Here is a 25,488-nt window from a genome sequence, read left to right on the forward strand (position 1 = left end):
TTCCAGAATATCTTGCCCTAAAACCTTGGTTGGGTGTATTGAAAGTTCTATTGCAGTCTTCCTTCTCAATGTTCTCACACAGGTCACTCAATAATATCATTGAACAGATGAGGGTCTTCTCTTCAAAGCTGAATGACCTGTCCTATAAAGTAGAAAGCACCCACCAGAGCACGTCCCATGAGATGGAGATCAGTGCAAGACAACGAGAGGAGCAGCAGCGAGGTAGGAGATGTAGAATGCGAATTAATTGTTTAATAACACTGACAGCTGAGTCAGCTGATCAGCACTCAAAGGTTTTACATGGTTCACGCTCCTATGGATATTGCCAAAATAAAATCTCTGGAAAAACGTTTTTGTGATCCCAGGATGTGCCAAAACACTTTACAGCTAACTTCATACTTTTGGATGTCACTATTGTTGCAATATAGAATATGTGGCACTTAAGTTGCACATAGCAAGATTTCACAAGTAGCATGGAGAAATGGCCAGTCAATCTATTTTAATGTTGTTGGGCCAGGGATAGTTAGTAGCTAGGATTCCACTGTTCATCTTCAAATCGTGCCATGGAATATCTTATGTCCACCTGAGTTGGTACGTGGCTTCATCCAATAAGTGACGTTCCTGCAGTGCAGCACTCCCTCAGAACACTAGATTTTGTTCTAATGACTAATGACTCAGAGATAAAGGTGCTGATACAGAGTGCTAATCTCCTATGAAAGGGTGCTTCTAATGAGATCAATAGTTTAGAACAATGTTGATGTTCAATCTGAAAATTAGTCCTGCCAATCTTGTCAAAGAAATGCTTTGGTTCCAGTCAGAAGTCAAATTGGCAGATCTCTGGGAGTTAAGCCCTGGTAATTAATAAGTTATTTTGTGTTTTTGTGGAATTGGTAAAATACCTATATGTGTAACCTTTGAATCACATTGAGATAGTTGTGGAGCTTAGGAGCCTGGCCTTTCAGGGTGAAATTAGGAAACAATTCTTCATGCAGTTTGACAATTTGAAACTGTTCCACAAACAACAGTGGTTCCAGGTCAATAGATAATTATAAAACTGAGATTATAGACTTTTGCTGGTGAAGGGTGTTAAGGGATGTAGTGTGATGCAAGTAAATGTAGTTAGCAATGATTTGTTTTAATTGGTGGAACAGGTTCAACTAGTCTCCTCCTATTCCCATTTAACTGCTTCTCTGAAAGTGCTCTCCTCAACAAAGAAAATTTTATTTTAAAGATTGTGACTTCATCAACCAATTTAGTTCTGTTTTGTATTAAAAATAATTCTACCATCTTTCATACTCCAATTCATTGAGGCTGCATTCAGTTTGATGTTAGACATCTTGTATGTGGTCAGTATTATTTTTGTCTTGTAACCAGTTTCAACTTTGGTCCACATTCCTTCCTGAAAGTCAGCAGTTTTAATTTTATTTGGCATCTTTCACTTGAAATTTTGTCAAAAAGCATTTTAAACTTCCTATAAAATAAATCATAGGTGCTGTCGTGTGCCTTATCTGTGGTGTTCACAAATATGTTAAAATGGCTTCTTGGACAAAATTATCCCTTTCTACATCCATGTTAATTGCTTAAATTATTGCAATTGGAACACACTTCCAGCATAACAATTGAATTGAATTTATTATTTTATCTGTCATTTGTTTGGGGTTTATGAGTCCACACTTGCTGAATCAGATTTGGCATTTGTAAATATTGTGTTGGTTTGCTTCCAGCCTGATAGAATTTCACCATTACTTACTGTTTCCTCAATTGTGAATAAACAGTGTCCCCAGAAATTTCTGCTGAAGGCATTTCATACATACCAACTGCCTCAGTGAATCAGTCTTAAGCCCGTGAATTTTTGCAGCCCCCTTTTGTAAAATCTGATGATGTGATGTTTCTTTCAGCACAGCAGGATAGACTGTTGCGGCAGCAGAGAGACCTGGAGGAAGAGAGAGCCCGCTTACAGGATGTTATCACCAAGATGGAGGTCAGATTGAATGAACAAACACGACTTCTTGAGAAGGTGAGGGAGATAAATGTCAGTAGTGAGTTTATGAAGAAGTATTACCTCTGAAATGTTAGTATTCTGTTGGTGTTTCTTTTGGCCTAAAGTAGGGTGAGTGATTGTTGGAATTCTAATTCATTTCTTCCATTGTTACTTTTGATCTCAAACTGAGCTTTGCCTACTGCTTGAGCCTTCAATGCACGGCTCATGGTATTTGGACACTTGTGGTGCATTTTGATTCTGCACCATTAGATCACAAGATTGACTGCAGATGCAGGGGTTGCTTTGATTCGGAAACTAATCCAATCGTAATCATGTTTCCCTCCGAGCTATTCCCTCATCCTGTTCGTTGTGAGCTGCAGGCAGTGGCCTAGCTGTGTTATCAGCACACACAATGCTGGGAAATATCATACTTGTGTTTTATGTGGAGGGTGAGATCTTTTAGCACAGTGGATTGTGCCTTTGCAGTTGGTTTCTAGTCCCAGTCCAGGACTTGTTGGCCTGAGAAGTCGTGTCCATGATACAAAATGAGTAACAGTTTAATTTCTTCTGTATTTCTTTGTGAAAGACAAGGGGCTAGTGAAATACCTTAGAGCAACAAAGGACGAGGTGCCACAAGAAGGAGATAAACCCTGGTGGTAATGGAAGAAGCTCCCTGAACAATTTGGATGGCATCCAGATTGAAAGAATAATTGGAAAATTTCATAAAATTGGACTTGTCCTTGTAATGGAGAACTGGAGCAGGAGATACTGTCTGGGGTCAGAGTCTGGAGGACCCCAAAATATTCTGGGGTGGACAGAGTTGGCTTCGTAGTGAGTACCATCTCCATGACTCATGGTTGACAGAACAGAAAGGAGGTTAATAACCGCATAGTATAGACCTCGCTTTAAACAAAGAAAATTACAGCACAGGAACAGGCCCTTTGGCCCTCCAAGCCAACCCCTGTCCAGATCCTCTATCTCAACCTGTCGCCTATTTTCTAAGGGTTTGTATCCCTCTGCTCCCTGCCCATTCATGTATCTGTCTAGATACTTCTTTAATGTCACTATTGTGCCCACCTCTACCACCTCCGCTGGCAACACGTTCCAGGCACCCACCACTTTCTGCATAAAGAACTTTCCACGCATATCTCTCCTTTAAACTTTTCCCCTCTTACTTTGAACTTGTGACCCCTAGTAATTGAGTTCCCCCACTCTGGGGGGGGGGGGGGAAAATACTTCTTGCTATCCACCCTGTCTATTACCTCTCATGATTTTGTAGACCTCATCCAGGATCCCCCCAATAACCTCTATCTTTCTAATGAAAATTATCCTAATCTACTTAACCTCTCTTTATAGCTAGTGCCCTCCATACCAGACAACATCCTGGTGAACCTCCTCTGCACCCTCTCCAAAGCATCCACATCCTTTTGGTCATGTGGCAACCAGAAATGTATGCAGTATTCCAAATGTGGCCGAACCAAAATCCTATATATCTGTATTATGGCCTACCACCTCAATACCCCGTCCAGTGAAGGAAAGCATGCCGTATGCCTTCTTGACTGCTCTATTGAACTGTGTTGCCACCGTCAGGGTACAATGGACCTAAACACCCAGATCTCTCTGTACATCAATTTTCCCCAGGACTTTTCCATTTACTGTATAGTTTGCTCTTGAATTGGATCTTCCAAAATGCATCACCGTGCATTTGCCTGGATTGAACTCCCATATGCCATTTCTCTGCCCAACTCTCCAATCTATCTATATTCTGCTGTATTCTCTGACAGTCCCCTTCACTATCTGCTACTCCACCAATCTTAGTGTCATGTGATACTACTTCAGTCACTCATCTCGCTGTCCTAGGCACTCAGCAGATGTACCAGTCCTAATCAACCAAGCCTGTGGACTCTGATGTTTGGAGATCTTTGCTGTGATGCTGACAGCAATTTTTTGTGTTCGAGGGAACTGAAGGCTATCTCTACATCTGACGCAGGCGGCTGGGGAATTTATGAAGGCCAATTTCATTTTGCTGAATCATTTGGGGATAGTGATAATGTAGTAGCAATACCTGGAGGGAGAGGCAGCATCATGAAGATTTGTATCCAACCCTAGCCATGAATCCTTTATTTGAGTCGGGCATCCAAATGAGCCACCTTGTGCATTGGCTTTCAGGAACTGTACATCAAGAATGTGTGTATGAGAGATGCAACATACCATGTCTCAGAATCTACAGGTATCCCAGTCAAGGTCCTCCTGCTGACCATAGAGACCTACAGCACAGAAAACTGCCTGCTGGCCTGTTTCGTCATGTTGGTCAAAAACAACCACCTAATTATTCTAATTTCATTTTCCAGCACTTGGCACAAAGCTTTGTATGCCTTAGCATTTGGATGTATACTTGCAATGCCATGAAAATATTATCCACCCTGTGGATGAAAAGGTTTTTCCTCACCATTTCCTCTTTATCTTTTGTCCTTTACTTTAGATCCATGCCTCTGGTCATTGATCCCTCCATCAAGGACAGAAGTTTCTTCCTGTTGACCCTATCTATGCCCCTCATAATTTCATACATTCAACCGTAGAACATATAGAACATTACAGCGCAGTACTCTGCTCTAAGGAAAACAACCCCAGTCTGTTCAATCTCTCTTCATAACTGAAACTCTCCAGCCCAGGGAACATTGTGGTAAACCTCCTCTGCACAATTACATAAAATCACATCTCTCCTCTAATGTAGATTACAGAATTAGATTAGATTAGTTACAGTGTGGAAACAGGCCCTTCGGCCCAACAAGTCCACACTGACCCCCGAAGCGCAACCCACCCAGACCCATTCCCCTACATTTACCCCTTCACCTAACACTACGGGCAATTTGGCATGGCCAATTCACCTAACCTGCACATTTTTGGATTGTGGGAGGAAACTGGAACACCCGGAGGAAACCCATGCAGACACTGGGAGAATGTGCAAACTCCACACAGACAGTCATCTGAGGTGGGAATTGAACCCGGGTCTCTGGCGCTGTGAGGCAGCAGTGCTAACCACTGGGCCGCCCACAATACTCTCAATACTTTAGCAGTGGCCTAAAAGCAATGATTTGTACAATGCTAACATGCTCTTAAACTCTATGCTTCAACTATTAAAGGCAAGTATACTTAGTGTGTTCTTTGTCACTTTTCCCACCTGTCCTGATACCTTATGGGACTGGCATACATGCACACCAATGCTCCTCTGATCCTTGGATAAGCAAATTACTGCGGATGTTGGAATCTGAATCCAAAACAGAAAATGCAGGAAAATCTTAGCAGGTCTGGCAGCATCTGTAAGGAGAGAAAAGAGCTGATGTTTTGAGTCTAACTGACCCTTTGTCAAAGCTCAAGAATTGAATTGCGCTTTGACAAAGGGTCAGTTAGACTCAAAATGTCAGTCTTTTCTCTCCTTACAGATGCTGCCAGACCTGCTGAGATTTTCCATCATTTTCTCTCTTTGGGCTTCTCTGATCCTTGATACTTCCCACAGTTCTACCGTTTATCATCTATTGCTTGGTTGTCCTACCAGGGGGCACTTGCATCCATGATTGGACATATGTAGCATTGCTGGAGTTCACTTTCATTTTTGGGAGCAGTGAGAGAGAGAGAGAGAGGACCAGGCGGCTGCCAGGAAGGTAGGTTTTCCCTCTTAAAAGGACTTATCTCTTGCTTCAGTAGCCTTCATTTCCAGCAGCAGCGCGAGTGCTGAGAGCGAGGAGCTGAGGGGGAGTGGGGAGAGCTGTTGAATTGCACTCTGGGAAGGTGAGTGAATCGATATATTTGGGCAGCAGTTGAAAGAGAAAGCGGCAGGAAAAAGTGGAAGGGCTATAGTCATAGGGGTTCAATTGTAAGGGGAGTAGATAGGCAGTTCTGTGGTCGAAAACGAGACTCATGAATGTATGTTGCCTCCCAGTGCATGGGTTAGGGATGTCTCAGATCGGCTGCAGAACATTCTGAAGGGGAGGGTGGACAGCCAGCTGTTATGGTGCATATAGGCACCAATGATACAGGTAAAAAACAGGATGAGGTCCTACAAGCAGAATTTAGGGATAAAGAGCCAAGTTAAGAAGTAGGACCTTGGAGGTAGTAATCTCAGGATTGCTACCAGTGCTACATGCTGGTCAGAGTTGAAATGAAAGAATCGGCAGAATGAATGCTTGGCTTGAGAGATGGTACAGAAGGGAGGGGTTCAGATTTTTGGGACATTGGGACCAGTTCTGGGGGAGGTGGGACTATTACAAATTGGACGGTCTACACCTGGGCCAGATTGGAACCAATGTCCTTGGGGGTGCTTTTGTTAATGCTATTAGGGAGGGTTTAAGATTAGATTAGATTAGATTAGATTACTTACAGTGTGGAAACAGGCCCTTCGGCCCAACAAGTCCACACCGCCCCGCCAAAGCGTAACCCACCCATACCCCTACATCTACATCTACCCCTTACCTAACACTATGGGCAATTTAGCATGGCCAATTTACTTGGCCTGCACATCTTTGTGCTGTGGGAGGAAACCGGAGCACCCGGAGGAAACCCACGCAGACACTGGGAGAACGTGCAAACTCCACACAGTCAGTCGCCTGAGGCAGGAATTGAACCCGGGTCTCAGGCACTGTGAGGCAGCAGTGCTAACCACTGTGCCACCGTGCCGCCCACTAAAGTTTAAACTAATGTGGCAAGGGGATGGGAACCAAATGAGGAGGTTAGTTGACAATAAGGAGGTAATAACTAAAGCCTGTATGGAACTAGATAATGAAGTCAATGTGACTAAGGGGAAGAGTAGACAGGGAGCAGATGATGAACGCAAAAGGACTGGTGGTCTGAGGTGCATTTGTTTTAATGCAAGATGTGTAGTGGGTAAAGCAAATTAACTTCGGGCTTGGATTAGTACCTGGGAGTATAATGTGATTGCTGTTACTGAGACTTGTTTGAGGGAAGGGCATGATTGGCAACTAAATATCCCTGGATATGCTTCAGGCAGGATAGAGAGGGAGGTGAAAGGGGTGGAGGATTTGCATTACTGGTCAGAGAGGATATCACAGCTGTGTTGAAGGAGAGCACTATGGAGGACTCGAACAGTGAGGCAATATGGGCAGAGCTCAGAAATCTCAGAAATAGGAAGGGTGTAGTAACGATGTTGGGGCTAGAGGTAGAGGTAGAGATTGAGGTACAAATATGTAAACATGATGGAAAATGATGTGGTGGTGATAGGAGATTTTAATTTTCCCAACATTGACTGGGATTCACTCATTGTTAGAGGTTTAGATGAAGCAGAATTTGTAAGGAGCACCCAGGAGGGTTTTATAGAGCAGTATGTAATTAGTCCAACTCGGGAAAGGGCCATACTGGACCTGGTGTTGGGAATGAGCCCGACCAGGTAGTTGAAGTTTCAGTGGGGGATTACTTTGGGAATAGTGATCACAATTCCATAAGTTTTAGAATACTCATGGACAAAGATGAGAGTGGTCCTAAAGGAAGAGTACTAAACTGGGGGAAGGCCAACTAGAGTAAAATTCGGCAGGAGCTAGGGAATGTAGATTGGGAGCAGCTGTTTGAAAGTAATTCGATATGTGGGAGGCTTTTAAAGAGAGGTTGATTAGAATGCAGGAAAAACATGTCCCTGTGAAAATGAGGGCTAGAAATGGCAAGATTAGGAAACCACGGATGACAGATGAAATTGTGAGACTAGCTAAGAGAAAAAAAAAGGAAGCATACATAAGGTCTAGGTGACTGAAGACAGACATAGCTTTGGAAGAATATCGGGAACGTAGGACCAATCTGAAATGAGGAATTAAGAGGGCTAAAAGGGGTCATAAGATATCTTAGCAAACAGGGTTAAGGAAAACCCCAAAGCCTTTTATTCATGTATAAGGAGCAAGAGGGTAACTAGGGAAAGGGCTGTCCCACTCGAGGACAGAGGAGGAAAGTTATGCGTGGAATCAGAGAAAATGGGTGAGATTCTGAATGAGTACTCTGCTTCGGTATTCACTGAGGAGAGGGACATGACAGATGTTAAGATTGGGGATAGATGTTTGATTACTCTAGCTCAAGTCAGCATAAGGAGGGAGTAAGTTTTGGGTATTCTAAAAGGCATTAAGGTTGACAAGTCCCCTAGTCCAGATGGGATTTATCCCAGGTTACTGAGGGAAGCGAGAGAGAAAGTAGCTGGGATTTTAAGATATCTTTGCAGCATCCTTGAAGATGGGTGAGGTCTCGGAGGATTGGAGAATTGCTAATGTTGTCCCCTTGTTTAAGAAAGGTAGCAGGAATAATCCAGGTAATTATAGACCGGTGAACCTGACGTCAGTGGTGGGAAGCTGCTGGAGAATATGGTTTTGTGCAGTGAAGGTCATGTCTTACCAACTTAATAGAATTCTTTGAGGAAGTGACAAAGTTGATTGATGAGGGAAGGGTTGTAGATGTCATATACATGGGCTTCAGCAAGGCATTTGATAAGGTTCTCCATGATAGGCTGATGGAGAAAGTGAAGTTGCATGGGGTCCAGGTTGTACTATCCAGCTAGATGGATAAAAAAACTATCTGGGCAACAGGAGACAGAGTAGTAGTGGAAGGGAGTTTCTCAAAATGAAGAACTCTGATCAGTGGTGTTCCACAGGGATCCATGTTGGGACCACTGTTGTTTGTGATATACATAAATTGTCTCAAATAAGGTATGGGTGGTCTGATTAACAAGTTTGCAGATGACACTATGATTGATGGAGTAGCAGATAGTGAAGGGGACTATCAGAGAATACAGGAAAATATAGATAGATTGGAGAGTTGGACAGGGAAATGGCTGATAAAGTTCCATCTGGGTAAATGTGAGGTGATGCATTTGGGAAGATCCAATTCAAGAGCGAAATATACAATAAATGAAAAAGTCCTAGGGAAAATTGATGTACAGAGAGGTCTGGGTGTTTAGGACCATTGTTCCCTGAAGGTGGCAACGCAGTTCAATAGAGTGGTCAAGAAGGCATACAGCATGCTTTTCTTCATAAGACGGGGTATTGAGTACAAGTGTTGGCAGGCCATAATACAGTTTTATATAGGACTTTGGTTCGGCCACATTTGGAAAACTGCATATATTTCTGGTTGCCATATGACCAAAAGGATGTGGATGCTTTGGACAGGGTGCAGAGGAGATTCACCAGGATGTTGCCTGGTATGGAGGGCACTAGCTATGAAGAGAAGTTGATTAGATTAAGATTATTTTCATTAGAAAGACAGAAGTTGTAGGGGGAACCTGATTGAGGTCTACAAAATCATGAGAGTTATAGACAGGGTGGATAGCAAGAAGCTTTTTCCCAGAGTGGGGGAATTCAATTACTGGGGGTCACAAATTCAAAGTGAGAGGGGAAAAGTTTAATGGGAGATAATTGTGGAAGGTTCTTTATGCAGGGAGTGGTGGATGCCTGGAACGTGTTGCCAGCGGAGGTGGTAGAGGTGGGCACAATAGTGTCATTATATATGTATCTAGACAGATACATGAATGGGCAGGGAGCAGAGGGATACAAACCCTTAGAAAATAGGTAGGAGAAAGTGAGGACTGCAGATGCTAGAGATCAGAGGGAGGAAGAGAGCTTCTTCAAGGAAGTCATTCTTGCAAGAGGATTCGCAGTAGGTTAAAATCTTCTAGGAGAAATAGGGAGAAAGAGAGCCTTACTGAAGAGGGGCTCATGCCCGAAACGTCGATTCTCCTGCTCCTTGGATGCTGCCTGACCTGTTGCGCTTTTCCAGCAACACATTTTCAGCTTAGAAAATAGGTGACGGGTTGAGATAGAGGATCTGGATTGGCGCAGGCTTGGAGGGCCGAAGAGCCTGTTCCTGTGCTGTAATTTTCTTTGTATTTTGATGTTCTTTCTTGTGATACAATCTCAGGTGCCAGTCCATGTAGAAATTGAGATAGCAATCCAAGCTGGCCACACAACTTCAGAGACCATGCAGACTGCCTTGAGCTGAGCTAAGTTTCCCTGGTTAAAGAAACTATAAGAGTAAAGCCAGGTTATCCCTGGCCCTCGGATATCATCTCAGGACAGGATCAAAATATGATTAACATCAATTTGAAGACAGGCGAAAGGGTCAGTATTCTAAAATCACTTGATTCTTAGCAAGTTTCTTATGTGCGATAGCACGTTTGGAGATTGCTTTGCAATGGGAGTTGCAGTTCCTTTATTGTCCCTTTATTGCCCTATTAAATCCTTATGCCAGATTTGTCTGAGTTATCATTAAGGGTACATGGTAGTCTAAGGATCTTCCCAGTGATGCTTTCCACTTGATGTTGGTCTTTACTGTTGTATTATCCCCTGTTCCTCTGCTATTTCCTTTCTCCAGATCTGTTTCTGTTAAGATTGACACTGTATAAGAATGACTAGAGTGGATCCATTGTGAAGACTCCATGACCGAAAGGGTGGGAACCAAAAGGTTTTCCTGCTTAAAATTGCAGAAAGGCAGTTTACAGAATGCTTCCTTGGCAGCACGGTAGATTTTAAAAAAGTGTTTCAACTAAGTCTTGTGCTTTAAAGTTTGTGAAAGCATATCAAGTCTTTGAGCTTAGGTTATGACTTGTAATTCACATAATTTACATTACTACAAAGTAAACACAAGTCAGGTGTAATCTTGGTGTAAAAAGCAAAATCTTAGGAACATCTATATGTTTGCAAATTGGGGATGAGCACAACAGTTTGCCAGCTGACAATTTGGAACAGGTTATAATACTGGATACAAATTCTAGCCTCCTACTCTAGATCTAGACTACTGGACTCACGATTAACAATTCTAATTTATTTCTGTCTGAAGGCAATCTCATTGTACTATACCCCTTCTTTTCTCAACAATTGATCATTTGCATTATACTACTCCACTACAAAATGCTGCATCAGTGGGAAATGTGAGAATGATATAGTAGTTTTGGTGAGGTATTTAACAGGTTCTTGGGTCAAAATCACCCATTTTACACTGGGCTGTGATGTGCAAACATTAATCTAAGTGGTGAAAGATGCACACAGGAGTGGATATTCTACCCAGCAGTGCTGCATCATTGCCAGGTGACAGATACAGCTGCCTTCCAACCAGAGGGATAGTCTGTTGAGCCATCCATGTAGCATTCAGTGAAGAGGGGGGAATGTCCTTGGTCCTGGCAGTGCTCCCCCAAGTCCCCCAATCTCCTTTTTTCTTGTTTTCGTTAGAAAAGAGGAGATTGAGGGGGGACCTGATTGAGGTCTACAAAATCATGAAGGGTATAGACAGGATAGATAGAGATAAACTTTTTCCAAGGGTGAAAGATTCCATAACAAGAGGTCACGCTTTCATGGTGAGAGGTGGAAAGTTTAAGGGGGATACATGCGGCAAAAACTTTACACAGAGGGTGGTAGTTGCCTGGAATGTGTTGCCAGCAGAGATGGTAGAGGCAGGCACGGTAGATTTGTTTATGATGTGTCTGGACAAATGCATGAGTAGCAGATGGGGAGCAGAGGGATACAGATGCTTAGGAATTGGGCAATCGGTTTAGATGGTAGATTTAGATTAATTCAGGGTTGGGGGGCTGAAGGGCATGTTCCTGGGCTGTAAGTTTTCTTTGTTCCAGTTTCAGCCTGAAGTCTCACTTTCTCCCTCACCTGCCATGAAGGACTGTTCATTTGCACTGTTCAACACACTGGGGTACTGTATTGGTCTGTGCCCCTGCTCTCAGATTTTTAATCCCTTGCTCCTCCAGAGTACAGCAAGGAAACAGCCCCTTTGGTCCATGCCGATCAGATACCCTAACCTAATGTAGTCCCATTTGCCAGCACTTGGCCCATATCCCTCTAAACCCTTTCTATTCATATACCCATCCAGATGCCTTTTAAATATTGTATTTATACCCCTCATCCACTTCTTCTGGCAGCTCATTCCATACATGGACCACCCTCCGTGTGAAAACATTGCCCTTAGATCCCTTTTTAAATCTTTCCCTTCTCACTTTAAACTATGCCCTCTAGTTTTGGACTCCCCCACCCCGGGGAAAAGACCTTGTCTATTTATCCTATCCATGCCCCTCATGATTTTATAAACCTCTATGAAGTCACTCCTCAGCCTCCGATGCTCCAGGGAAAACAGCCCCAGCCTATTCAGCCTCTCCCTATAGCTCAAACCCTCCAACCCTGGCAACATCCCTGTAAATCATTTCTGAACCCTTTCAAGTTTCACAACATCCTTCTGATGGAAAGGAGACCAGAATTGCACACAATATTCCAAAAGTGGCCTAACCAATGTCCTGTACAGCCACAACATGACCTCCCAACTCCTACACTCAATGCTATGACCATAAAGGCAAGCATACCCAAATGTTGCCTTCACTATCCTATATATCTATGACTCCACTTCCAAGGAACTGTGAAACTGCACTCTAAGGTCTCTTTATACAGCAACACTGCCCAGGACCTTACCATTAAGTGTACAAGTCCTGCCCTGATTTTCAAAATGCAGCACCTCTCATTTATCTAAATTAAACTCTCTCTGCCATTCTTCGGCTCATTGGCCCATCTGATTAAAATCCTGTTGTACTTTGAGGTAACCTTTTTTGTTATCCACTACACCTCAGGCAACTGTCTGTGTGGAGTTTGCACACTCTCCCCGTGTCTGTGTGGGTTTCCTCCGGGTGTTCCAGTTTCCTCCCACAGTCCAAAAATGTGCAAGTTAGGTGAATTGGCCATGCTAAATTGCCCGTAGTGTTAGGTGAAGAGGTAAATGTAGGGGAATGGGTCTGGGTGGGTTGCTCTTCATAGGGTCGGTGTGGACTTGTTGGGCCGAAGGGCCTATTTCCACACTGTAAGTAATCTAATCTAATCTAAACCTCCAAGTTTGGTCTCATCTGCAAACTTACTAGCCACACCTTCTATGTTCACATCCAAATCATTTATATAAATGATGAAAAGTTGTGGACCCAGCGCCGATCCTTGTGGCATACTGACCTCCAGTCTGAAAAGCAACCCTCCACCTCCATCCTCTGTCCCCTACTTTTCAGCCAATTCTGTATCCAAATGACTCCCTGTATTCCATGTGATCTAACCATGCTAACCAGTCTACCACAAGGAACCTTGTCGAATGCCTTACTGAAGTCCGTATGGATCATGTCCACCGCTCTACCCTCATCAATCCTCTTCGTTACTTCTTCAAAAAAATCTCAATTAAGTTAGCGAGATATGATTTCTCATATACAAAGCCATGTTGACTATCCCTAATCAGTCCTGGCCTTTGAGGAACTTCAGCCTCAGTCACGCCATCTGTCCGTCCACAACCACTGTGACATTATATATGGGACATGGTGACGTGACCTGTGTAAGTGCAGATTCGTTTGGACTGGGGACAGATTTCCCGCCTCAGGCGACTGACTGTGTGGAGTTTGCACGTTCTTCCCGTGTCTGCGTGGGTTTCCTCCGGGTGCTCCGGTTTCCTCCCACACTCCAAAAAAAAATGTGCCGGTCAGGTGAATTGGCTAAGCTAAATTGCCCGTAATGTTAGGTAGGGGTAGATGTAGATGTAGGGGTATGGGTGGGTTACGCTTCGGCAGGGCGGTGTGGACTTGTTGGGCCGAAGGGCCTGTTTCCACACTGTAAGTAATCTAATCTAATCTAATCTAATTGGCATCACCTGAGCCATTTGTGCAGGTGGCCATTTCGATTACCATCTTTACATGCACATCATTGTCAAAATTATCCACTCCTGTGTCTACCCTCTTAATGTATTAGTACATTTTGAAACATATTTTTGTACATCTTTACTGACATTGATTTGCCTGTCTTTGTAACATTGGATCAAAGAAGGAGGCCACTGGTTTCGTTGCTTGTCTTCATCTAACTGCATTAATAAGTAGCACAGTGCTCAAGATGTACATCTGGTATTGTTCATTATGAAAATGTCACTTCCCTGATCAGGACATTGGTGGCTGCATGGGCTGTAATGGTTTGTGTGCTGTGTAATTCTGTGTAGGAGCGATGGCGGGCAACAGCTGAACAAACCAAAGTGGAGTCGGTGCAGAGATCCCTTGAGGAGGAACGCAGAATCATGAATCAGCACTTCACCATAGAGAGGGAGGAGCTGGAGAGGGCAAAGGTAAGGCTGAGAGCAGCCAACTTCCCTCACATGAAAACGTCTCACATCCACTAAAGGCTTTTATTTTTATACATTCATGGGATGTGGGTGTCGCTGACAAAAATAAATTTTGCCCATCCTTAATTGATCCAGAGGGCAGTTAAGAGTTAACCACATTGCTGTCAGTCTGGAGTCACATGTTGGCCAGACCGTTAAGAATGTCAGATGTCTATCCCTAAACGGCTTTAGTGAACCAGGTGATATTTTACAACAACTGATAGTGTTACATATCATTGTTAGACTAGCTTTTATTCCAGATTTTTATTGAATCCAAATTTCACCATTTCTGTCATGGTGGGATTTGAAGCTGTGTCCCCAGGCTGTTAGTCTGAATTATGAGACCATTGATCCTTACCACTAGACCACCTCCCCACATGTCAAACATCCTTAGTTAACAGCTGAACAATTTAAAGAAAACGTCCCCAGAATTGTCCCCTTGCCTTCACTGAACAAGTTAGTCTCTGCCAGAGCAGCCTTTGGGACATTAAAATGCACATATGGGAGGAATAAATTGGGCAGGATTCCCTCTCCTCATCAGTATAAAACAATCCAAAGAACTGCAGATCCTGAAATCAGAAACAGAAATTGCTGGAAAAACTCGGCAGGTCTGTCAGCACCTGTGCAGAGAAAACAGAATTAATGTTTCGGGCCCAGTTCTGAATAAGAAGCTGGTGTGAAGTCGGTCTGTGAAGTAGGTGTCTGCCAAGTTAGGCCTTAACTTCTCTTTACTATAATTCTTTTCCATGGCGGGAGCATGGTGACAATCTATTGAAAATCCTTTACTCCATAAAGTGCAACCAACCAGATATTTCTGGTTATATCTGATAAGAGTTGGCTCCTGTGAATGTGAGGCAGTGGATGGTGAAATGGTGTGGTATTGAGTGAATATGAAAAGCTTTCCAGATATTGCAGTAATTGCTTGGGACTTACAGCTTCTTCCCATGTTACATTCCCTCAGAGTGCATTGCTGGAAGAGCAACAGTCAGTGATGCAGCGCTGTGCAGGGGAACGTCGAAGACTGGCAGGCGAGTGGGCGGAGCTTCATACACAGCAGAAACTGAACAGTGAGCGTATAGAGCAAGGTGCCAATCGTACCCTTCAGCTCAATGCACAACAGGAAGGAACAGTCTTCACTCTGGCAAAAGTAATTACTTATACATTATGGACAGCTCTTGGTCTCTGTGAGGGCATTATTTCAGAAATTAGTTTTCTTTGGGCCTCTGGATTGCACTTCCTTAGCCCTGTATGTGTATTATCACAGGGACTAGAAGTTCCTACACCTATATATGTGTATTTTAGAGGGAATGAAATGAATTACATTAGCTATGTGTTATTAAAGGGATAAGCATTTGAAGAGCTTATTGACCATTCATATTGAGGGGTCATAATTGTTTTCCTCCATCCATGTCCAAATGGAAGCCGGGGATTTAAAAATAGTAGGGAGGACCTAATTCCAGGATTCTCATCCCCATTCCCAATGTGTAGATTGTTAGGGCCATGTCCATTCCACTATTTCCATGGAATTAGTGCCCCTTGTGAATTACAGGGAATACCGGAAGTTATTGGGAAATAGATAGGACATATATGCTGAGGGCTGGCGTTTCTAATACCCATTTGCAGAACTGGGCTGATTTTCCAGTGAATGGAGATGGATTTTCTAACCTGCTGAACTTGGAAATCGCCCACCTCTGTGTGTGCAAAAATCATCGTCTCTGTGTTTTTCTTCGTAATGTTCAAGTTACACGATAATATATTTCTCCATTTAATTAAGATTTTCTAAGATAACTAATAGTGAGCATAGTGGTCTGGGATTTGTGGCATAGCACTAGACCTTTCAGTTGCACAACTGAATACACAAAATAACTGAGAATTTGACAGATATAAGTTAATGTAAGGAAAATGTCAATTCCTATTTATTTTCCTTTGACTGGTATTTCACCATTGTATGTGGTTTTTCTTATGTCTTGACATCCATGTAGGCATCAATTCTTTCTTTTTAGGGCATGGATTATTAAGTGTGCAGGCCCTTGAAATATTTTTGCACCCACACAGAAATTTTCAGCTTGGTCAAATTAGACGGAACATTATTCCTCATCCACTGCAGCCTGTCAATCTGCACATTTCGGTTTTTCAATTACACTGTTCCAACCACAAACCTTAAAAAGGCATTGACATAAGCCAAGAAATCCCATCCATGTTAGCTGATACATTCGACCAGTTCTGTATTTTGATCAAGACTAACATGGGACTAAAGGGAACAAACAGAGTGAATTCATTTTAACTGGTGTTTTCACTATCTGTCCAAAATCACTTAACATAAAATACAGAAATCTTTGAGTTTTGCCCGTCGTGTATTTTAGATAGTAGTTTTAGGTTTAAGTACTTCTGAACATTTTTTAAATATGTAGGAAAATACAGAAACTGTTCTTTGGACTGAACCTGTTCTTGCCCCATAGGAACAAGCCGAGCTGAAGGTAAAAGCTGCTGAACTGAAATCAAAAGGGGAACAGTTAGCTCAGGAGCGAGAGATTCTAAACCAAGAATGCCATGAACTGCAATTGGAAAAGGACAGAGTCAATGCCATGGCAATCCGCATCAAGCAGAGGGCCGAGGAGGTTGAGGGCATGAGTAAGGTATGGCAAACCTTACTAGTACATTAACATGTTGTATGCACACTGGGATTCAGATCTGAGTGTTGCAGTGTCTGAATATCTAAGTTGTGAATTATGCCAATCGAGTTGCCTGAGGAAGGGAAGTAACAAAGATCATTTTGAGGCCCGTTTCTCAAAGGATAACTTTAAATGAGTGTATGACTATCACAATAGTCAGTGTCATCTCTTTATCAAGCATTATTTAACAGGGGAAGAGGGTATGCTGTTTGCGTATCTTCCTGGGATCCAGATACTAGGCCCTTTCTTCTCTGGGAACACTGTCACTAAAACTGGTGGCATTGTTTAGGTTATTGAACAAAGGTTAATTGAATGAAATTGTTCATACTCTTAATCTTTTGAAATGAGGTGCCCTATGGTAAGAGAAAACACTTGTGGTCTAGGTGTATTAACTCACAGATGCTCCTTAGCTGCTACCTCTGCCATTTTTGAATAACAATTGGGATGACAAAGTGCTCCTCCCAAAGTACCTGAGAAGGCTAAACTGCTAAATCTAATAACTTTACTCAACCAATACCTCTTCTGGCTTGCAAACTTTTATTCAATGGAAGGTGTGTGTTTATAACATTGGGTCTGTAAGTCAACCATTTCTGACGTGGAAGATAAGCTATTTGGAGATGCACTGCAGATGTCTCCTCACTAATTATGAACTACAGGTTATATATTTCCACCTGTCCCCTTAGATGATGTTGTTTTCTTTTCAAAAAGAAGTTAGTTCTCTTCCTAATAATTCATTGGCCATCTCCATTAATGGTAAACACTGAGCTTATATAGATTGTCTCGGTACTTTTTAAAATATTAAATTTGGGTGTTATTGTTTGTTTTATTATTATTATTAGATTTATATATGTATTTGATATGGTTGTATTTGTTATTATTCCACCATAGCATTCATCACCATTTGACGGAATAGACTTGAGGATTCATTTTGTACAATGTCTTCACACTCATTAATATAGCAGACTGTTTAAGCGATTGGCTGTCTTTATTCTTTCCCGCTGTAGCTTGCCTCTCAGAAATATGAGGAAGGCGAACAAAAACTCTTGGAGGCAAAAAGGGTGGAGTCTGAGCATCAGGCACGACTGCATGCTATCCAGAAGAAAATGGAGAGACTGCAGCAGCTGGAGCAGCAGCTGTACCAGGTACCACAGGGGAAGGAGGAAGCAGAGGAGAGGAGTACAGTCAGTGTGGCAAAAGCAAGAAACAGCTACACCACATTCAGTGGGTATTGGCATTGAGACAGACATGAGGAACAGAGGGAGGGAGCTATTGCAAATGGATAGAAACAATGAACAGAGACTCTAGTGAACCCAGGTGGAGCCAGCCCAGAGGTATGCCAAATGGAGAGAAAAGTGTTACACAGATAGTGTGGCAGGGAGGAACTCTCAAATGAGAAACAGGGAACTGCAATACTTTGCATTGTAGGAAGAAGGAAGTAACATGTTTTCTTCAGAAGGACTAGTTTCACTAGAAGGACTAGCAGAGAGCTCAGCTTACATTTGAATTGCTGATGTCTTGAGCACTGTGCTGATCAAGAGCACTGTGATCGAATTGGCTGTATATTGAATCAGTTCAATATACTGTATGCCTGAGTTAATCTTCCATCATGAACTGTTTGGTACTATCACCAAGTGTACTCAAGTACAAAATGAACATTTAGATTGGTCAAAGCCAACTGATGAGTTTTACAGTCTATTGCTGATTGAGTAATTTGGCAGTGAGTATGGATCCAGCAGGAAGTGTGTAGGAAGACATTGAGATGAAATGTTCTCAATCATTGCACATTACAAAATTTTCACTCACTTGTGCTTCGAGTAAAGGGAATCAGTGTACATGACTGCATAGATCCTATATATTGCTTATTTATTTGACTACATTTACCTTAGTTGAGTGTGTGGTGTGGAAAAGCACAGCAAGCCAGGCAGCATCCGAGGAGCAGGAAAATCAACGTTTCGGGCCGGAGCCCTTCATCAGGAATGAGGTTGGGAGCCTCAAGGGTGGGGACATAAATGGGAGGGGGGGGTGGGGCTGAGGGGAAGAGAGGTGAGAGTGCAATAGGTGGATGGAGATGGGGTGAAGGTGATGGGTCGGAGAAGAGGGTGGAGCAGATAGGTGGGAAGGAAGATGGACAGGTAGAATAGGTCATGAGGACGGTGCTGAGCTGGCAGGTTGGAACTGAGGTAAGGTGGGGGAGAGGAAATGAGGAAACTGGTGAAGTCCACGTTGATGTCTGGGGTTGAAGGATCCCGAGGTGGAAGATGAGGGGAAGGGAATGGTGATGGAGGAGGCCCAGGACCTGCATGTCCTCGGCAGAGTGCGAGGGGGAGTTGAAATGTTCAGCCATGGGGCGGTGGAATTGATTGGTGCGGGTGTCCCGGAGATGTTCTCTGAAGTACTCTGCAAGAAGGTGTCCAGTCTCCCCAGTGTAGAGGACACCGCATCGGGAGCAACGGATACGGTAAATGACATGTGGAAGTGCAGGTGAAACTTTGATGGATGTGGAACGCTTCTTTGGGGCCTTGGGCAGAGGTGAGGGGGGAGGTGTGGGTGCTGGTTTTGCAATTCTTGCAGTGGAAGGGGAAGGTGCCAGGAGGGGAGTGTGGGTTGTTGGGGGATGTGGACTTAATGAGGCAGTCGTGGAGGGAACAGTCTTTGTGGAAGGCGGAAAGGGGTGTGGAGAGAAATATATCCCTGATGATGGGGTCCATTTGGAGGTGGCGGAAATGTTGGCAGATGATGTGATTTTATATGGAGGTTGGTCATGTGGAAGGTGAGGACTGGGGTGGGGGGGGGGGGGGGGGGGGGGTCTGTCCTTGTTGCAGTTGGAGGGGTGGAGTTTGAGAGCGGAGGTGCGGGACGTGGATGAGATGCGTTGGAGGGCATCATCAACCACGTGGGAGGGGAAATTTTGGTCTTTAAAGGAGGACATCTGGTGTGTTCTGTAGTGGAACTGGTCCTCCTGGGAACAGATGCAGTGGGGCAGAGGAATTGGGAATAAGGGATAGCATTTTTGCAGGAGGCAGGTTGGGAGGAGGTGTAATCCAGGTAGATGTGGGAGTTGGTGGGTTTGTAGAAAATATCAGTGTTGAGCCAGTCACCATTGATGGAGATGGAGAGGTCCAGGAAGGGGAGGGAGATGTCAGAGATGGTCCAGGTGAATTTAAGGTCAGGGTGGAATGTGTCAGTGCAGTTGATCAACCTCCTCATGGGAGCATGAGGTGGCGCCGATGCAGTCATCAATGTGGTGGAGGAAAAGTTGGGGAATGGTGCTGATGTTCTTGTTCAGATCCAAATTGTGTTGGACGGAATGTTGTTCGGAGTATATTGGGATCAGTTGGTTCCATAGGCTGGCACTGAGGAAGGAGATGTGGCTGTGGTAGCGAGTCTGTTTCAGAATGTGGCTGAAGAGCTTCAGGGCAGAGAGATGACCTGGGGGTTGCAGTGAGAGAGAGAGAGAGAGAGAGAGAGAGAAACACACACTCAGATCCTTGTAGAGAAAAGAGGAGACCTTCTTCAAGGTAGGCATCCTTGGAAAAGGCTCTGCAGTAAGGTTAAAATCAACTAGGAGAAAGTGAGTACTGCAGACACTGGAGATCAGAGTCGAGAGTGTGATGCTCGAAAAACATAGCTGATCAGGCAGCATCCGAGGAGCAGGAAAATTGACGTTTTGGGCAAAAGCCCTTCATCAGGAAATGGGCTGGGAGCCTTGGGGGGGTTGGAGAGATAAATGGGAGGCATGTGGGGATGGGGGGGGAAGGTAGCTGAGAGTGCAATAGGTAGATGGGGGTGAAGGTGATGGGTCAGAGAGGAAGATGGAGTGGATAGGTGGGAAGAAAGATGGACAGATAGGACAGGGGAGACTGGACACCTACTCTCAGAACGCTTCAGAGAACATCTCCTGGATACCCACACCAATTAACTCCACTGTCCCATGGCTGAACATTTCAACTCCCCCTCGCACTCTGCCACGGATATGCAGGTCCTGGGCCTCCTATCGCCACTTGACACCTGGAGGAAGAACGGTTCATTTTCCACCTCTGGACCCTTCAACTCCATGGCGTTACCCCAGTTCCAAACTTCCAGCTCAGCACCATCCTCATGACCTGTCCCACCTGTCCATCTCTAACCACCTATTGCACTCTCAGCTACCTTCCCTCCAGCCCCATTTTCCCTCCCCCTCCCCCCCCCCCCCCCCCCACCTCCCCATTTATCTCAGCCCAAAAGTCTGTTTGTCTCTGGATGGTAACTTGATGCCAATTTTTGACTCAAAGCTGAGAGTGCAACCCACTAATCCATGGGAAATGTTCAAGGAGCTTAAAGATGTTACATTAGGATAACTTCAGTTTAGATGTCTGCCTAAATCATTCAGAAGTAAATGAAAATTGATGAGAACAGGGACATGATGTCAAGGCTTTTCATCTTGCACAGATCAGAATAATCCATGAGAAAAGATTAGTTGATAAGTGAAATCTGATTGAGGTCTTGCCATGGTGAATACACATTGGAACAGGGATCTCCCAAGCTTTAGTTTCTTTGAAAAAGGCTTGACTGCAGTGGCACCTGTTGTTCAAAGTTAGTGGTTTCACCCTGCTACTACATAGTAACGATGAGTGGCAGGTTGATGGTGACAAGCCAAATTGGCATTCTGCCTCTCACACATCTCAACCAGCCTAGGCTCTCGAAACTTGGAATACAAGCTCCACATTAGATGTAACTGCATGAATAGACAGCACTTACACAACAATTCCAAGTGTACGAAGGATTACACTAACAACCAATTTAAGATCATCATTCAGACTCAGTTTGGCTGTCTTGCACTTGCTAAAAGCTACATCTACTCATAGACAGGGCACTGTCCTCTGCAGTCATGAAAACATGTCCAGGCATTGTACCTTTTTCAATTTTACAAAAGCTTGGATTGCACTTGTTGCCTGGTGCATTCTCCATGGCAACACCTCTACCAGTCAGAGTCCACTTAGCAATAAATCAGTGGCCCTTTTCTCAAACTGTATACATTGTTGCTGTCTTTAAAATTGGTACTCTTGTGTCTGTCCTGATCAGTGCAAGATGAAAATTTTTGACAATGTCTCTGAGCAATACTCAAGTTCTGTACTAGCAGGTGACTTCAGAAGTCGCTATTTTCCAAAAGACTTTGAAATGCTTCACCTTCAAAATATGAAGCTTTGGTACCTTAAGTAGTAAAGCTGTTCTGGAGATCTTTCAAACCAATATCATTAAGGTGTTCAATCCAGTCACAAGCAATGACAGAAGCACAATTTGAAGTGCAATATCTGTTGCTGAGTAGTCTGGGAATCCATGAAGAATAAAATAATTATAGCCGTATTATTATATGCCTACAGAACAGGTTTCATGGAAGACGCAATTAGTCTAGATTGTGTAGTGGGTTAAACACTGACCTCTCACTTCTATGATCTAGATTCACATCTAGTCAAATGGGATGAAAGTATTCTCCCTGTAGGGCCTCATATGCAGTTCCCTAAGCAAATGGATCACCATAATAAACTAACCTTTTTATCCAGCAATTGAACTTAAATGACCATAAGTTGTAAAGCGTGGGGGAAACTGAAATATGTGACATCAATACATTTAAGTTCTTCTCAAATTGAAGCAGAGGACTGTCCACCTAGGAGTGGTTAGTGGCACATGAGAAGGCTGGATGCTAGAAATGAACAGTGAAAATTACACACTTTGTCTGAATACTTAATTTTCAGGAACGACTGAGTATAGCCCAGCAACGACATCATCCACACAAACTTGCAATGGGAATGCCCATCACTGCAGTAGCACCACATCTCAGGAATCCGCCGGTGTCCTTTGCAAATCAGACATGTAAGTACTTTATTGAAACTCTGATTTCCTTATCTTGGCTATGTTGCTTAGGCTGCGTGGTGTGCTCTTCATTGTTGGATTTTTCTGATTTGGTGCTCAATTCAAGTGAAACAATGCTTGTCTCTCAAAAGGGCATTTCAGTTCAAAATAACACAGGGCTATGTTTAAGGTAGCTGGGCCAAGAAAAATGTTGACTGGAATTCCAGATTAATGTGCTTCTTTCCTTCCACTCAGCAAATGTATTCCTGCTTCCTTCCTGTTGGATCAGGCATTTGTTCATTTCTTGTTTGAGTGAGGGAAAGTTGCAGGGAGGTTGAGGCAGGTCCCGAAACGTTGACTTCTCCTGATGCTGCCTGACTTGCTGTGTTCTTCCAGCCTCCTGCTGGTCTACTTTGGATTCCAACATCCACAGTTTTTTTTCTGTCTCTGAACATTAAGATGGAGCACACATTCGTGCACAAAGTGACTATTTGTTCAGAAAATGTGAAACCACTCTTTAGATTTGCTTATTTAACAAATGCTCATGTGTCTTTCTTCTTCCTCTGCCAGTTTTCTTTTTGCTTTCTACACAAGTATTTTCAACCACAATTTGCTTCCAAGTCTCATTTCTAAGACTATATTTTCAGGCTGGTCCACTTTCCAGGTTCCAATACTCACTGTTACGGCCTGCATCGTCATCCTCGCTAGCTTTGAGCTATTTTCACGTAAGGAACACAATACAAATGTCATCATGTATAATCCTACTGCTATTGTCTACCTTTTTTGCATTGAAACCCCCAGATCCCTCTGCAGCTCCAAGCTCTGCAATCTCACCATTTTGGCTGTGATGCCCCAGAGTCATGCCAAATAAATGCACGTTTTGAGTTTGTCATTTTGTGGCCATTATCCTCCAGATCACTGTATTTTACGTAAAAACTCAAAACGCAGAAACCATGCAGTTTGCCAATATCAGAAAAAAAAGTTAAGTTGATATTTGCAGTGTGGACACTTCCTTTTGTAAGAATAAACTATTGAAATGTTACATTAGCCAGCCATGTATTTCTGGCATATCTTGCGTTGTTTTACTGATTTTAATCATTTTCAGATTTTTGTTTTCATTGCAATACTTTACTCTGCTTTTCTCATTATCCCTATTATAGATGATGTTCCATGACACATAGAGAAAAAGAATTTGAGTTTCACAGCTTCAGGATGTCCTGAAGCACATTACATTTGAAGAATTATGTAGTCACTTGTTTTGCAGGGAGGGTGGCAACCAGTTTGCATACAGCAAGTCTCGTAAATATCAATGGGATAAGTGAGCAGCCTATTTGTTTTGGTGATATTTGAGGTAGAACTGCTGGCCTGGACATGGGGGACCTTCAACTGATGTAATTGGATGTAATAGCTCTTCTGAAAGATAGGATCTGTGATGATGTATCAGCCTGAGTACATCAGTTTGGTCACATCCCAGAGTGTGTGCTTAAGTCCTGGAGTCGGACTAAGATATCTACAGTTTTGTGATTGAAGTCAGAGTGCCCCACTGAGCCAGGTTTACACCTGCCATGCCACAAGTGGCAAGGAAATGCATCTTCATGCACCTCCACTTCTCTTGAGCCTTCCTGGAAGAAACAGGTGGCTTTGGACCTATCCAGCACTCTCCATCTCTGGTCCTTTCCTTGCTTCATTTCTGTGTACATTCTACATTGATCATGGAAATCAACAGTTCCATTATCATGATTATGTAACAGGATTTTAAAATATGAATGAACCAATTGGACCTTGTCTTTTTATAATCCAGCAATTACTATACTCCTGTTTGTGTACTAAATGCTTTTGTTTGACTGGACTGAAGCAAAGATCTCGAGCAGTTGGAAAGCATGAGCAACCTTCTCAATTTGGCTTCTCACATTTCAAGCTAAAGGGTAATGTTCCAAATATGTAACTTTGTTAATCTCTGCCTGCCATCAGTTCATATTGGGAACTTCTAAAGCGGAAATGAAGACCTATCTCTGGATATGTGTTATTTTAAAGTTTGACTTTTTGTTTGCTTATTGTCAACTGCAAATTGTTTTTGAATTGATGGTGTTTGTATCCTTTATTATGAGTCATCAGCCTGCAAGAGTTTGAACTCTGTGTTTATTGGCTTTTCAGATCTCCCTCCAGTAATTAATAATGCTCAGCACGGACTACCCGGGAATTTTTGGTTGGGTGGCAAAGTTGAAACAGCTGTGCCTTCAGAATTGGAAGCCAAACTTGCAATTTTCAGACATGCTGCTAAAAAGGTGAGGTCTTTCATTATGTACTGAACCTGTTCTGTGTGCCTGTTTGAGGAATGTCCTGGTGATATAGCAAGCATGGAACACTTATGTAACTAGATGTCAGAGATTTGCTAACATATGACGTTCCTGGCTTCAGCTGTCCATATGCTGTAAGGTGAAAAGTAGAGAACAAGTTAGGGATGCCAACCAAAATCATACAAAACATTAGTCCAGGCAAGAATCCTCTGGTTGCTTAACACAAATCACAATGGAAATAGTGAATGCTGCAGAGATGTTCAAGAGGAAAACACTATATTGGGATTCAGTGGAAGAGCGGACCTGAATAAATCTGCACCAACTGCAGAGTCCTTATTATTTGGATCTGATTTGCTGAACATTTCTGATACTCATCATTATAAATAGCAAAGTAAAAATACCCCTAGATATTGAGTATACAGCATAAAAGACAAATCTTGTAGAATTTTTTGAAGAGGTAACCAAGAGGAAAGATGAGGGTAGGACAGTGGGTGTTGTCTATATAGACTATAATAAGGCCTTTGACAAGGTCCCACATGGCAGGCTAGTCATGAAGGCG

The 25,488-nt window shown here is 43.2% G+C and overlaps 1 protein-coding gene and 1 long non-coding RNA gene across 14 annotated transcripts in view; one reads left to right on the forward strand and one right to left on the reverse strand.

Moving 5' to 3' along the window:
* LOC140463826 (fas-binding factor 1 homolog) overlaps positions 1–25,488 on the forward strand; it is a 115,348-nt gene that overhangs the window by 84,815 nt on the left and 5,045 nt on the right. For all 13 annotated transcript variants that reach the window (XM_072558194.1, XM_072558196.1, XM_072558201.1 and 10 more), the window contains 8 exons: positions 83–222; positions 1,899–2,017; positions 13,973–14,095; positions 15,093–15,278; positions 16,591–16,767; positions 17,808–17,945; positions 22,536–22,653; positions 24,787–24,917. In XM_072558194.1, the coding sequence (XP_072414295.1) occupies positions 83–222; positions 1,899–2,017; positions 13,973–14,095; positions 15,093–15,278; positions 16,591–16,767; positions 17,808–17,945; positions 22,536–22,653; positions 24,787–24,917 (1,132 nt within the window). The remainder of the gene's footprint in view (positions 1–82; positions 223–1,898; positions 2,018–13,972; positions 14,096–15,092; positions 15,279–16,590; positions 16,768–17,807; positions 17,946–22,535; positions 22,654–24,786; positions 24,918–25,488) is intronic.
* Positions 1–25,488, reverse strand: part of LOC140463828 (uncharacterized) — a 72,844-nt gene that overhangs the window by 25,394 nt on the left and 21,962 nt on the right. The window contains exon 2 of the long non-coding RNA XR_011954784.1: positions 1,815–1,933. This is a non-coding gene — a long non-coding RNA (uncharacterized lncRNA). The remainder of the gene's footprint in view (positions 1–1,814; positions 1,934–25,488) is intronic.

This window comes from Chiloscyllium punctatum, chromosome 39 (assembly GCF_047496795.1).
Source record: "Chiloscyllium punctatum isolate Juve2018m chromosome 39, sChiPun1.3, whole genome shotgun sequence".
NCBI lineage: Eukaryota > Metazoa > Chordata > Chondrichthyes > Orectolobiformes > Hemiscylliidae > Chiloscyllium > Chiloscyllium punctatum.